Source organism: Panthera onca (assembly GCF_046562875.1).
Source record: "Panthera onca isolate mPanOnc1 chromosome E1 unlocalized genomic scaffold, mPanOnc1 haplotype 2 h2.Chr16_ul_2, whole genome shotgun sequence".
NCBI lineage: Eukaryota > Metazoa > Chordata > Mammalia > Carnivora > Felidae > Panthera > Panthera onca.
In genome coordinates, this window is record NW_027675816.1 from 1214656 (window position 1) to 1227425 (window position 12770).

The following is a 12770-nucleotide window of genomic DNA, read 5'->3' on the forward strand; positions in this document are numbered from 1 at the left end:
AGAGGTGGGCAGAATAGGCATTTTTTTTTTTTTATCTCCTTTGACAGGCGAGGAAAAATGAGATCAGAGGTGCCTTAGCCTAGCACTCGAGTCTCCTCTCCCGTTTTGGGCGCTCCGCCAGCCCGCTGCTCCTCCTCTCTCGTGACCTTTATCACCTCCTCCTCCGACTCTCACCAGCACCACTAAAAATACTTTTAATTCTTCTGGAAAAACCCAGCTGCACAGTGCTGTTCAGTGTACACAAGCTGTACGCTTGACCTTCATGTAGTTGGAAGCTCTGGATGGTTCTCTCAGTAAAGCTAGAAATCTGGAAATGAAAGGAAATGAAAGCAAAGTAGGCATTTGACCAAAGTTTCTTTATCCCTTCTGCATTTTAAAACCTCAAGTATCATTCCGTTGATTTTTTTGAATGCCCCACAGTGGCATCTCTCTCATAGCTGGAAAATCTCTTAACCTATACCCCACATCTCTGCCCAAATTTAAGCAAAGAACCAGGGTGGACTTAGCGGGTCTTGTGTTTAGTTTTTTCTGTCTAGAGCTTATGTTACGGGAGGTGCGATATATGGGAGCAGGGACCAAGCGAAGGAATTGGTGGGTGGGCGGAGAGGGCGTGTCCAGATGAGGGCCTGCTGGTGACGGGTGTTGTCCCGTGCATATGTGATGGTAGCAAGAACTCAAGCCCACTGAAGACGTAGAAGGAGGAAGACTCGCGCTCCCTCTGCCCCCGAAGCAGGACAGGGTGGGGTATGTGAATGCCAGGAGTCGCACTAGAGCTGCACACAGTTTAGCCGAGTATCTTCCGGCCTTGGCTTTTCTTGAGGCCTGGGCAATCGGCCCTTAGGGACCAATGGAATAACTCTAAATATACTTATTCACACTGTGGAATGTTCTGAGGAAATAGCTACTTTTTCAAAACACATCTTTTTGTCCTTTTGTTGTTGCCAATCGTGGGTCCAAGTTTGAGTTCGTCTCCTCTCTAAATGGCGCTCAAGTATTTGCTGATTCTTAATTTGCTTGACTGGGACATATGACTGTGCATTGACGAAGAGCTGTGCTGTCAGTCTTTCATTATCAAAACTCATCTCTTCTTCTTCTTCGACAGATCAGGAAGTATACCTAAGGAAGGCAGAGGGATCATTCATGAAGGTATTGACAGCTCGAAAGAAGAGTGCCAGCACGGAGCTGACTATTGAGCCAGAGAAGGCGTCCTCAGACATAGATCGTGTCAGTTTGTCAGCCTTTATGAACGAGCAGCTAGACTTCAATGACGAAAGTGATGTCATTAGTGCACTGAATTACATATTGCCTTATTTCTCGGAGGGCAATCTAGAAGACGTAGAATCGACGCTGTTACCGTTCATTAAACTTCTGTTTTCAAATGTGCAAGAGGGAGACAAGCCCGTGGGTCACTCGATGAACGACACAGGGGACCCTTCTCTTAAACCTGGATCCAACAATTCAACTTACAAGAATAAACTGAGAAAACTCTACTTTCTGGAAAATTTGTTAGATGCAGAAATTCAGGAAAAAATTGATGACGTGAAAAAGAAAGAAAAAATGGCCATGCTTATACATTCCAGCCTTTTAGGTCCCAAGTTTAAACGTCAAATCTTTCCAAAGAAATTGGAAACTGCCCAACCGCAGGAGAAGAGCCTAGACGAGGTTGAGAGTGTGGGGAAAAAGTTCCTGAGAGTGAACAAGGTCATCAAGGGCCCAAAGGGCATACGGAAAAGGCACTTAAAAGAACTGAGACGTCAGAACATCCAGAGGAAACAGAGCGCCCAGCCATCTGTGGAGAACATGGCCAAGGAAAGAAGGCTCAGGACACCATCCCCGGGGGAGCTTCCCGTGGCGCACAGGCCCAGCAAATCAGTGGGAAGCTCCTTCAATACAGAGCCTTCGTTCATAGATGAGCACAAGGCAGCGGTCTCTTCTCTCATGAAGCAATACTTTTTGGACAGGCCTTCTGCCACCCCCGCTCCCAAGGAAAGAAGGCTCAGGAGACCATCCCCAGGGGAGCTTCCCGTGGCGCACAGGCCCAGCAAATTAGTGGGAAGCTCCTTCAATACAGAGCCTTCGTTCGTAGATGAGCACAAGGCAGCGGTCTCTTCTTTCCTGAAGCAATACTCTTTGGGCAGGCCTTCTGCCACCCCCGCTCCAAAATCCCCACCTGACGTGAAAAAAGAATCAAAAGACTTAACGTACACCATTTTTGTTTTAGAAGATGCAAATGCTAGAGTTAGAAATATGAAGGCTTTCAGACCAGCCTCACTCCCCAGAAAGACACACCGCTTTCATAAAAGTCGCTCCCGTGTGGTCCACAGAACACCCAAGGCCAAACTGAATCGAAAGTCCAGAAAGGAAAGTTCACTCAGTAATAGACAGCTGCTTGCAAAGAGGCCTCCATCCTCTGCAGTCAGGAGCCTCATAAATTCCCCTTCACGAGAGGATTTTTCATCTCCGGGAGAACTGAGTCCTCAGAAAAATCCTTTTCCAGAATTATTTGCTCCTTCAGGAACTTACAGAGAAAACACTACTGTAGAGAACACTACTGCCCAAAATGTCTCTGAAGAAAATATTTCTACAGGAAACACTACTGTGCCAGAACAAACCCTCCCTGAATTCACAGACCGTAAGAATCTTTCCACTGCTAATTCTACTGTTACTGCAGACAACTCTATGCCGACCATTAAACAAACCAATGATACACAACGGGAATACCACAATGCGGGCACTGGCTTGCCCCCAAAAGCCACAGGCTTCACTGTGTCAAAGCTCTCGTCCCCAGGTGATCTGTTTGAAATTCAGTTAAACCAGCAGCTACAGTCCCTCATCCCCAGCAATGACGTGAGAAGGCTCATTTCTCATGTTATCCGGACTTTGAAAATGGACTGCTCTGAGACCCAGGTGCAGCTGGCCTGTGCCAAGCTCATCTCCAGAACAGGCCTCCTGATGAAGCTTCTCAGCGAGCAGCAAGAAGTAAAGGTGTCCAAGGCAGAGTGGGATACGGACCAATGGAAAAATGAGAATTATATCAATGAGAGCACAGAAGTCCAGAGTGAACAGAGAGGGCAGGAGTCAAGGGAGGTGAGGATAAATCCCCAAATGTGGGGTCTCGACATTTAGGTGGTTTAGGACATGGACCCAAGCACAAGGACCAGGGGCTCCTAGTCCGGGTCTTGTCTTGGCCACATAATTTTGGCTAAGGCAGTGATCTGCCACTTTGCTCATTTAGGAAACAGTGCCGCTGTTCCCAGAGGAGACAAAAAGAGGACCTAACATACAAGATACATCAAGTCTTGAAGAAAATGCTAATGATTAAGATTACATATCACATTAGATTTGGTATATTCCTTAAGAACCTATAAGCGATTCATCGGAAAGAATGGGGTTTTAGAGTCGTTAAAGAATAGTTAACTTTCATCCTATCTCTGTTTTCTAAAAAAATTGTTCTTTCCCTTTTTTTTAGCTCACAAAAGAAGTTCCAGGCTATGGCTATAACAACAAACTCATCTTGGCAATATCTGTGACTGTAGTAGTGATGATTTTGATCATAGTGTTCTGTCTCACTGAGGTAAGGACAACAATTAGTTCAGATTCCCAGACTATATTCCTTCTTTATAATAGATTCAGAACCCACAAACTGAAAATCAAAGCCACTTTCCCACCTATCACGACTTGATATCCCTCTTCAGTCTGGAGGACTGAGATATGCTTTGTCCTTTTATTGCAAAGTATATTCCAGGGATTTTAAAAGGAACCCCACTGCCGGGAGACATCTGTGGATTGTAACCAAGATAACAAGCCATTAGCTTGTTCTGAGACATTAGGTCTAAGAAGGCCACAGTTGACATGATAGTAAAATTTCTTCAACTCAAAAAAATGATGTCGATTCGATGCACTCACCAGTCATCCTCCTACTACCACTGATTTCTTTCCTCGTTGGCTAAAATGATGAGAGAGAAATAGTCTTCACCTTCATGGAGCTATCAGTCATCTTGGAAGAAAGGGCATGGCTTAGAGATAAAAGTGTCATCTTGTTGATTAATTAGATGTGCCTACAGCTCTCTCCCCCACTTCGCAAGGCATTGTGTAAACAGGTTCAGTTAAAACCCTGCAGCTAAAATCCTGCATCAGGCTACTCAGAGCGTGTCATAATTACAGTTGCCTATTCCTGGAGCTTGCCTGTTTACCTTTTATTCAATTATGTATGAATTGAATATATATTCAATATATTTATTCAAATATACATATGCTTATTATATATCTATATCTATATCTATCTATCTATCTATCTATATATATATATATATAGAGATATATATATATTGCCATCTGTCATGGCAACCCTCCATTTCAGCCAAAACAGCCCCTCACCATCCCCTAGTCAGACCATGCCCATTCCTACTTTTGTTGGTGACTTTGCCCACTTGAAATTCCTTTATTTCACTCTGCTGGTGGAAGTCCCGTGAGCCTTCAAAAGCCAACTCGAGTTCATCTTTCTTCACAAAGCCTTCCCCGAATACTGTAATACTCCTGGACCTAGTCCTTCTGTGAGATTGTCACCATTTCTTAGGGTCTACAGTGATGCATTCCCCTCCCCTGATAACAAAAATATGCTAAACAGTTTGTTAAAAGGCAGCTCCTCAAGAGAGAAATATCAAGGTCATGGATCAGAGCAGAGATATGTAAGGCTTCCTGGTCTATCAGATTTGAGTAAAACCTGACTGGATGTATTAACTGCTAAGGAGAAACATGTCTGTCTTCTGGAGGGTTGGTCAGTAGTAAAAGCATAGAAATGGTGAGGAAGAGACCAACATGGGCAGTGCCCACCTAGCCTTGCCTAAGAGTAGAGATGGCACCTCAGGCAGCAGATGAGAGTCAGGCCCACCAGCCGGGCTGTGCCCGCGGGGCAGATGGATGGATCTAGCTACCTCCGTCCTTTCCATGAAACACTGGATTCAGCTAATTACTTTTCTTCCACTTCTCTTCTCACCAAATAGCCTTCTGATTATACTTCAGTGTGCCACAGAGGCCTGTCTCCACAGGAGGTGATGCCCAATCATGTGGACACAGATGCCCTATCTGTGGAATGGATGTTTTCCTTATTGTCAAGTCATGACCTGACATTCTGATTTTGATCAATCCTGTGACATTGGTAAGGTGATATTGCCTCCATGCAGAAAGAAGTGCGTTCTCTCTTGATGAGATCAGAGTCTGATTTCTCAGCCTAAGAGCCTAGGAACTAGCATGGGGTCAACTTACCATGACCTCTGGGAAGAGAAATCATTGGCCATTGTCCAGTCAGTACTCTGCATCTTGAGGTGGCCTGCAGCCTTTTGCTTTTGGGAAGTTCTATAAACTCCTATTGCTGTTTTAAATTCCTATGTGGTTTAACCTTGTGTTTATATTTTTTTATGTGGTTTCATTATTTCCTCTCCCTACTTAGATGATACACTTTTTGAGGTCAGAGACCATGCAGTTTTTTTCCTGTAGTGGACAATAATGATGTTCAAAGGAAGAGATGAGGCATTGTGTCAATTTCACAATGAGGAATAATGCAACGTAATATTTATGTGAAGTAGCCTACAGAGTCCAGCAATAGACAGATCCATGGGTGACGAGGACTTTTAAAATGTTACCTTTTAGAGGCGCCTGGGTGGCTCAGTTGGTTAAGCGTCCTACTTTGGCTCAGGTCATAATTTCATGGTTCAGGAGTTCGAGCCCTGTGTTGGGCTCTGTGCTGACAGCTCAGAACCTGGAGCCTGCTCTGGATTCTGTGTGTGTGTCTCTCTCTCTTTGCCCCTCTCTCACTCTTACTCTCTCTCTCTGTCGCTCTCAAAAATAAATAAATAAACATTGAAATGTTACCTTTTAGTATTCAAATCAGTGGAAGAAAATAAATAAATGGTAATAGAACAACTGCTTAATTATTTGGGAGGAAAATAACAACAGATCCCTATTTCTCACCTTAAAAAAACATATTTCAGTACATGTAAAAAAAGAGAAACAAGAACCCATCAAAGTACTAGAAGAAAATAGAATCAATACTTTTATAATCTTGTGGTGAGAAAAAGCTTTGTGACCTGATACCACATGCAGAAACATTTGATAGATTTGATCGTCTTGTCTGATTTCTGCTTGGAATAAACCAGACATCTGATTTAATCCCCACAGTCCTGTGAGGATGATATCACCATCCTTCTTTCCTACATAGAAGGGGATCAGCTTAAGGCCCCTGTGGCAAAACCCAAAGCAGAACCCAGCTGTGCCTGCAGTCAGCCTGTGCTCCTATCCCACTGTTCCGTCTCCTTCACGATAAAAACACTGACAAATATTTGAAACATTGAAATTCAGTGAAAGCCCTTGAAAGGATTAATATATTTCATATGAAGAGAGTTTTATAAATCAACAGGAAGAGGACAAACAATCCAGGGGATCAAGGGGGCAAGGACTACGATGAACAGGAGGTGTGGACAGTCCGTCACCATATCTGCCTCATGGCTTATGGGACATGGGTCTCGTTAACAAGGCCTTTTCGCCTCATGGTATAAAAATAGTCTCTGATATTTTCTTCTGTACTCTTATAATATTTGTTGTGATTTATTTATTTTTAATCTGTATGGAATCTGTTTGGTGTTTTGGTACGGTCGAGGTAGGGGATCTAACTTTTTTCCCTTGCATAAAGATCCAGTTACTTTAAAATCTTTTATTGAATGGTTCATTCTTTCTTCATGGATCCAAAATACTATTTTTATCTGGACTCTATTCTATCAACCTGGTTTTCTTTTCCTGTATCAGTATCACGCTACATACTTAACTGCAGTTGCTCTGTAAGAACGTATTTTAACGTCTGCTCTGTGATCTTCTTTTTCATCCATTTTGTAGCTATGCTTGCACATTTTCTCTACCAAATGTCAGCTGGCCAGTTTTTGTTTAAAAAACTGTCTTGGGATTTGAATGGGATTGCCTCGAATTTGTAGGTTAATTTGAAGGGAACTGACATCTTTACACTATTCCAGGAAAATAGTGTCTCAGATCACGTATTTGTTTCTTCTTAATGTCCTTCAGAAGAGCTTTAGTGTTTTCATCTCATAGGTCTTACCCATTCTTTGCTAAGTTTATTCCTAGGTACTTTATGCCTTTTTATTGATAATTGTAAATGGGATAATTCTTCCGTTTTTTGATTAATTGTTTATGGAACATAGGAAAGTCATTGAGGTTTACATGTTGATCTCTTGATTTTATATATATCTAGCCATCTTGCTGAATTCTCATGTTTCTTCCAATAAAATTTTAGTTGATTCTCTTGGGCCTTTTAGTTTGTCTGTAATTTCGTATGCAAATACGTCTTAGTTCTTCCTTTCCACGACTCCATTTTTTCCCAGTGCATCAGTTAGGACCCCCTCAACACCAATGAATAGCAGCAGTGATAACAGACATCCTACTCTTGTCCTTGATTTTAAAACAGTGCTGCTGTTTAGGTTTCTGGTAGACACTTTTCTTTTCCTCCTCCCAAGAATTTTTATTAGGAATTACCTGTTGAATGTTATCTGAGGCAGTCAGTAAAATGTATTACCAGCTGCACGCGAGTTAGGTGTTATTGAAGAGTCAAAGGACTATTCAACAAATTCCTGTCCTAGGAAAAGTTATCATCTCACTGGGTAGATAAGACCTAAAATGCAAAGGAATGAATAAAGATGTGGAGGGAGTGGTTATTGTGATGGGTAACTGTGATCATGTTTTCTTCCAAAACAGATTTATTCTCATAGAACAGCAGCCAAGGAAGGTAAAGAAGGAAGCTCAAGGTAAATATTAGTCTGGCAATCGTTAAAGTAGAATTTTAGAACTAGATTTTCAAACTCATCTATTTCAATCCCCTTGTCTTACAGCCAGGAAATCACCAAAGGCAGAAAGAATACATATTTGGCCTAATGCTTTGCCTGGATCCAGCAAAGTTAGCTGCCCAGCCAAACCCGAGTTAGAATGGGACTGGCACAGAGCACCTGCTCACTAGACCTTTAAAGAAAGATCGTGGGGGGATGGGGGTGGAAATGTTCAGACCCGTTCCCGCTGGCGGTGGGCATCAGGCCTGGCCACAGACCTTCTCAGAGGCTCTGGAGAAGGGATAGGGAGGGCCAAAAGTCGTGGGGTGAAGGCGCTAGTCTTCAAGCATGATGGAGGGTAGAATACATGAGTCCCCCCCGTAAAGTAGGGGGAAAACTTCCTTCTTCCTCCTTCTGGTTTTCGAGGCCCCGCTCTCCATTCCCTTTATCCAGACCCAATAGAATTTGAACTGGGAGAGACCTTAGATAATCATTTATCTCTTCCTTTTATAATAATGAGATGGAGAAGGAGAAAAGGAAGATGTCTTGCCGGACGGTTGTATCACTAGTACCACTAGAACCAGAAAGAAGATGGTTCCTTTCCAGTTGGGCACGTCTCTGACTACACTGTTCTTGGGCTGTGAACTGCATTTTATGTCACAACTCAGTGCACACATACCGTATAGACATAAGTACCTTCTAAAACAAACTTACCATACACTCTGATTCTTTCTGTTCTGTTTTTTTTAAGTTTATTATTTATTTGGGGGGGAGGGTGGAGCAGAGAGAGAGACAGAGAGAGAGAGAGAGAGAGAGAGAGAATCCCAAGCAGGTTCTACACTACCAGCACAGAGCCAGACACAGGGCTCAATGTCACAATCTGTGAGATCATCACTTGAGGCAAAATCGAGACTTGGGCTGCTCACCTGACTGAGCCACCCAGGTACCCCCTATTCCGTTTGTATTCAAAAAGAGTATTTTGTGTTTTAGCGCTAGCCGTGTGTTTTCAGGTGATTTCACGACTCACTCACTCATCTGCCTGCAGTGTGAAAGTCAGTGAGCTAGATAACTGCTGGTTGGACTCAGGCATTCACTCGGTGCGATTCATCTTGTAAGGTAAAGCAGCTAGGAAAATAGAAACACCTCCCCACCCGCCAGCAAATGATGCCTGTGAGGCTAAGCCTGGCGGGGACTGATGTAAAATGCTTCTGGAGAGAGTTAGGTGCTTCTGCCGTGTGGTCACCCAGTTTGTTGACTGCACAAGGGCACTTGGCCAAGGGCCAGAAGGTGAGCAGGGTGAAAATCCTGCCTATACTTCATGTCAAGTTACATACAAAGGTCTCCCAGGGACACTGTGGGGCCATTATGGACAGACACAGGAAAATTCTGAAAGCCCAGCATGTATGGAATTATTTCTGAGATCCCAGGTCTGTGTTGATTTTGCTTGCTAATAAGACTGGAGAAATACATTGTGAGAGGCATGGAAAATGGTACGAATCACTAATTGTCTGTGTGTGTGTTTCCTTCCAGGGGCTTCTTTGGATCTCTGCTGCGTAAGAGATGCTCAGAGGAAAGTGACAATCAGGTAAATCTGAGGAGGATAAAGTACCGTGGCTGGAGAAGGCAGGGGAAACAGACCTAACGTTGTCCTTTCTGGTTTCTAGAAGGGCTTTTTCTGGAGAAGGAGGCCACTTTGGCTTAGGGACATGTACAGACCTCTCAATGCCACACGCAAGAAAAACATGGCACAGAAGCTACACGACAAGGATTCTTCTGATGAAGATGAGATTTTCAACATGGAACTAGGGTACGTGATTGGGGACGATTTTCTCTAAAATGAGGAAATTATGAAGAGTTGAATTGTTCCTTTCGAGAGTCAAAGCCTTGGCATTCTCCTCCTTTTCCCAGGGAGGCTGGCAAAGCCACAGCAGAGAAGACTCGGACCACAGATTCCACTACTGAAGAGCTGGGTGACGAGAGTGAGACAGCATGTGAGATTGTCACAGAGTGAACGCCGTCCTGCCTCAGGCCACCTACAAAGTTTACTTTCCGATACTGGCTTCTCAGCATTGCTTGTCAAATACTTGTTTTTCTCATATTAAAATGTATAAATCCATAACCAATTCTAGCCACGTGGTAAGGAATTAAAACGTAAACGGTTAAATATTTATCTACAGACAACAGGGGCCACAGGCGAGAGAAGCAGGACTGAAGCCAGAGTCCCTCGTGGTAGCCAGTATTTCCACAAGACACAGTATGGGCAAAGTAGGGTGAACGGGGCGTCTTTCCGTCATTTCCCTGATACGGTCAGTCTCTGGAAACTGGAAAACGTATCTTCAAGGGGCTTAGACTATTAAGTTAATTAACAGCCTATTCTGGTGCTCTCTCCCCTGGCTCACCAAATACCAGTTATTCACAACGCGCTTGACCCCCTGCCCATAGAGGATCATCTCTCTCTGGCCCCTCTGTGAGGTCTTTGGGGTTGCCAGAATATTTGGATCGCTGAGCCGACCTCCACTGTAGGGCTGAGGCCTGTCTTTCTTCCCAAGAGCTCAAACTCAGACACAAAATGTGTAGTTGGAAGTAGGGTGTTCCTCAACCTTACAAGCTAGTAGATAATTCCCATTGGGTTTTTTTGTTTGTTTTCTTTAAAAAAAAAAAAAAAAAAGTCCCCACCCTCAGAGAGCTAGCAGGGAGATGCTGGAGGGTTAGAGTAAAGAATGTGTGAGAGCAGTAATTACCCAGGACTGCCCTGCTCAGGCCTTTATTTCAGAAAACTTATTGGTGGGGGCACTTACTGTTCACCTGTACCCCACTAGCCTCTGCTGACCCCACTGAGGGTCGGATGCGTGCGGCTGGGCTCTCTCCAGTTCAGCCCAGCACCACACCTACCACTGCTTTCCTACCCAGCTCAGATCAGGGCTGCACGATTCCAAGAGATAATGCAGCACAACGTGCAGAAGACGCAAACATCCCTCCACTTCTGCAGAGGAGGGCGTTAACCAGTCACATTTAGGATGTTGGGAGGAGTCGGGGTGCCTGGGTGGCTCAGTCCAGTGAGCATCCGACTTTGGCTCAGGTCGTGACCTCATGGTGTGGGAGTTTGAGCCCTGCATTGGGCTCTCTGTTGTCAGCACAGAGCCCACTTCAGATCCTCTGTCTCCCTTTCTCTCTGTCCCTCCCCCCAGCTCACACACTGTCTCTCAAAAATAGATAAACATTAAAAATAATGAAGTCATCTATGCTTTCTGAGTACATGAATGACAGGTTTTAGAAAAAGGACGTCAGAGTCAAAATACAGTAGTGAATAAAAGAAATCCTGAATTAACAAGGTTTGATAATCTCTTTTCTTAATGTCTGTTTATTTTGAAAGAGAGCAAGGGGGGAGGGGCAGAGAGAGAGGGAGAGAAAGAGTCCCAAGCGGGCTCCGTGCTCAGTGTGGAACCCGATGCGAGGGACTCGATCTTACGACCGTGAGATCACAGCCTGAGCTGAAGTCAAGAGTCGGATGCTTAACCGACTGAGCCGCCCAGGTGCCCCTGACAGTCTCTTTAAATGCCCCCAAATAAATGCTGGTGGCTTAGCGATAGGTGATGGAATATGGCACCAACCGCTGGCCACCAACAGAGTCCCCCGAGGGGACAGTAGGACTGGGGCACAGCCCAGCAGGTTTGGCAGGGTTGGTAGGAACGGTTCCAAGCGGGGTGATTGGCCCATCAGTGCCTCTTCGGCTTTATTAGTTTGCTGCTGCTGGGCAAGGACACCTGTTCTCCTGGTGCCTGCTCCCGTGCCCCCAGCGTTTTAGTGAGAATGGCCACCGAGTGTCTGTCTCTGTGTGGTGACTTCAGTGAGCCAACAAATAAGTGTGTTGAAAGCACAAGACTAGAGAGTAACAGTAATCGGAAGCGGCAGCAGCACCTAGTTTACTATTTGCTTACTTGGTGTCAAGGCCTGGGTTGGGCGTTTTGCAGTCTTAATTTAGCCCAACAGTCCGTGAAAACATACTTTATTATCCCCATCTGGCAGATAAGGGGACAGGGCTTAAAGGATGTAGGTACCCTGTTCAGGTGCCCAAGGCTGCAAATCCAAAACTGCCAGGTAGGGGTTTAATCCAGGCCTGTTAACTCCAAACCCTGCTGACAGTTATACTGCCCTGCTGCAGGGTGCAGGGGTACAGAGACGTCTAAGCCATGGTTACCATCAAAGAATCAATAATTATAACGATGAGGATGGTGGCAGCTACTGTTTGTTGAGCACCTGCTTTGAGCCAGGCGCAGTACTAGGCCCTTTAGTCACTCTTAGGTCACAAGGGCAGAAACTCCTCATGCCAGCTCAAACTCCTTAATGAGCTGGGTGGAGCGGGGGCCGGTGGTGACTTTTTGAAGAAGAGAGGTGGACACAGAGACAGAGCTGACGAGAAACCAAGAAGACCCATCTGTGCATAGTTGGGCTTCCCGAAGTGTGGGCCGGGATTCCAGGCAACTCCATTCTCCTATTTTGGAATATTTCCATTAGCTCAAATGTGGTTCATGAAGTGAAGCTTAGAAAATGTTGTTTCTATAACACGACCTCAAATTTGCACAATACTTATCAGTCTCGAATGCTACCTTGCCGTATTTCTTTTAATTTTTTTAATGTTTATTTTTGAGAGAAAGGGAGAGAGAGAGACAGAGCATGCGGGCAGAGAGAGAGGGAGACACAGAATATGAAGCAGGCTCCAGGCTCTGAGCTGTCAGCACAGAGCCCAATGCGGGGCCCGAAGCCATGAATGGTGAGACCATGACCTGAGCCAAAGTCAGACGCTCAACCAACTGAGCCACCCAGGCGCCCCATTCCTCAAAAGTTTTGAGGCAAAATTTCGGGAATAGCTTGGGCACTTCTGCCCCTGGGTCTTTTGTGAGATTCTCAAGATACCAGAGGGCTGCAGTCATCTGAAGGCTCGAC

At 44.8% G+C, this 12770-nt stretch overlaps 1 protein-coding gene and 1 long non-coding RNA gene across 2 annotated transcripts in view; both read left to right on the forward strand.

Moving 5' to 3' along the window:
* The window catches only part of LOC144614258 (uncharacterized), a 53533-nt gene extending 47974 nt beyond the window's left edge, over positions 1-5559 (forward strand). The window contains exons 15-17 of the mRNA XM_081794761.1: positions 1103-3087; positions 3470-3574; positions 5497-5559. Of these exons, the coding sequence (XP_081650887.1) occupies positions 1103-3087; positions 3470-3574; positions 5497-5559 (2153 nt within the window). The remainder of the gene's footprint in view (positions 1-1102; positions 3088-3469; positions 3575-5496) is intronic.
* A 3935-nt stretch (positions 5560-9494) lies between these two features.
* On the forward strand, positions 9495-11157 carry LOC144614259 (uncharacterized). Its single transcript, XR_013551881.2, has 2 exons — positions 9495-9633; positions 9735-11157. It is a non-coding gene; the product is annotated as an uncharacterized LOC144614259 (long non-coding RNA).
* The last annotated feature ends 1613 nt before the right edge of the window (positions 11158-12770 follow it).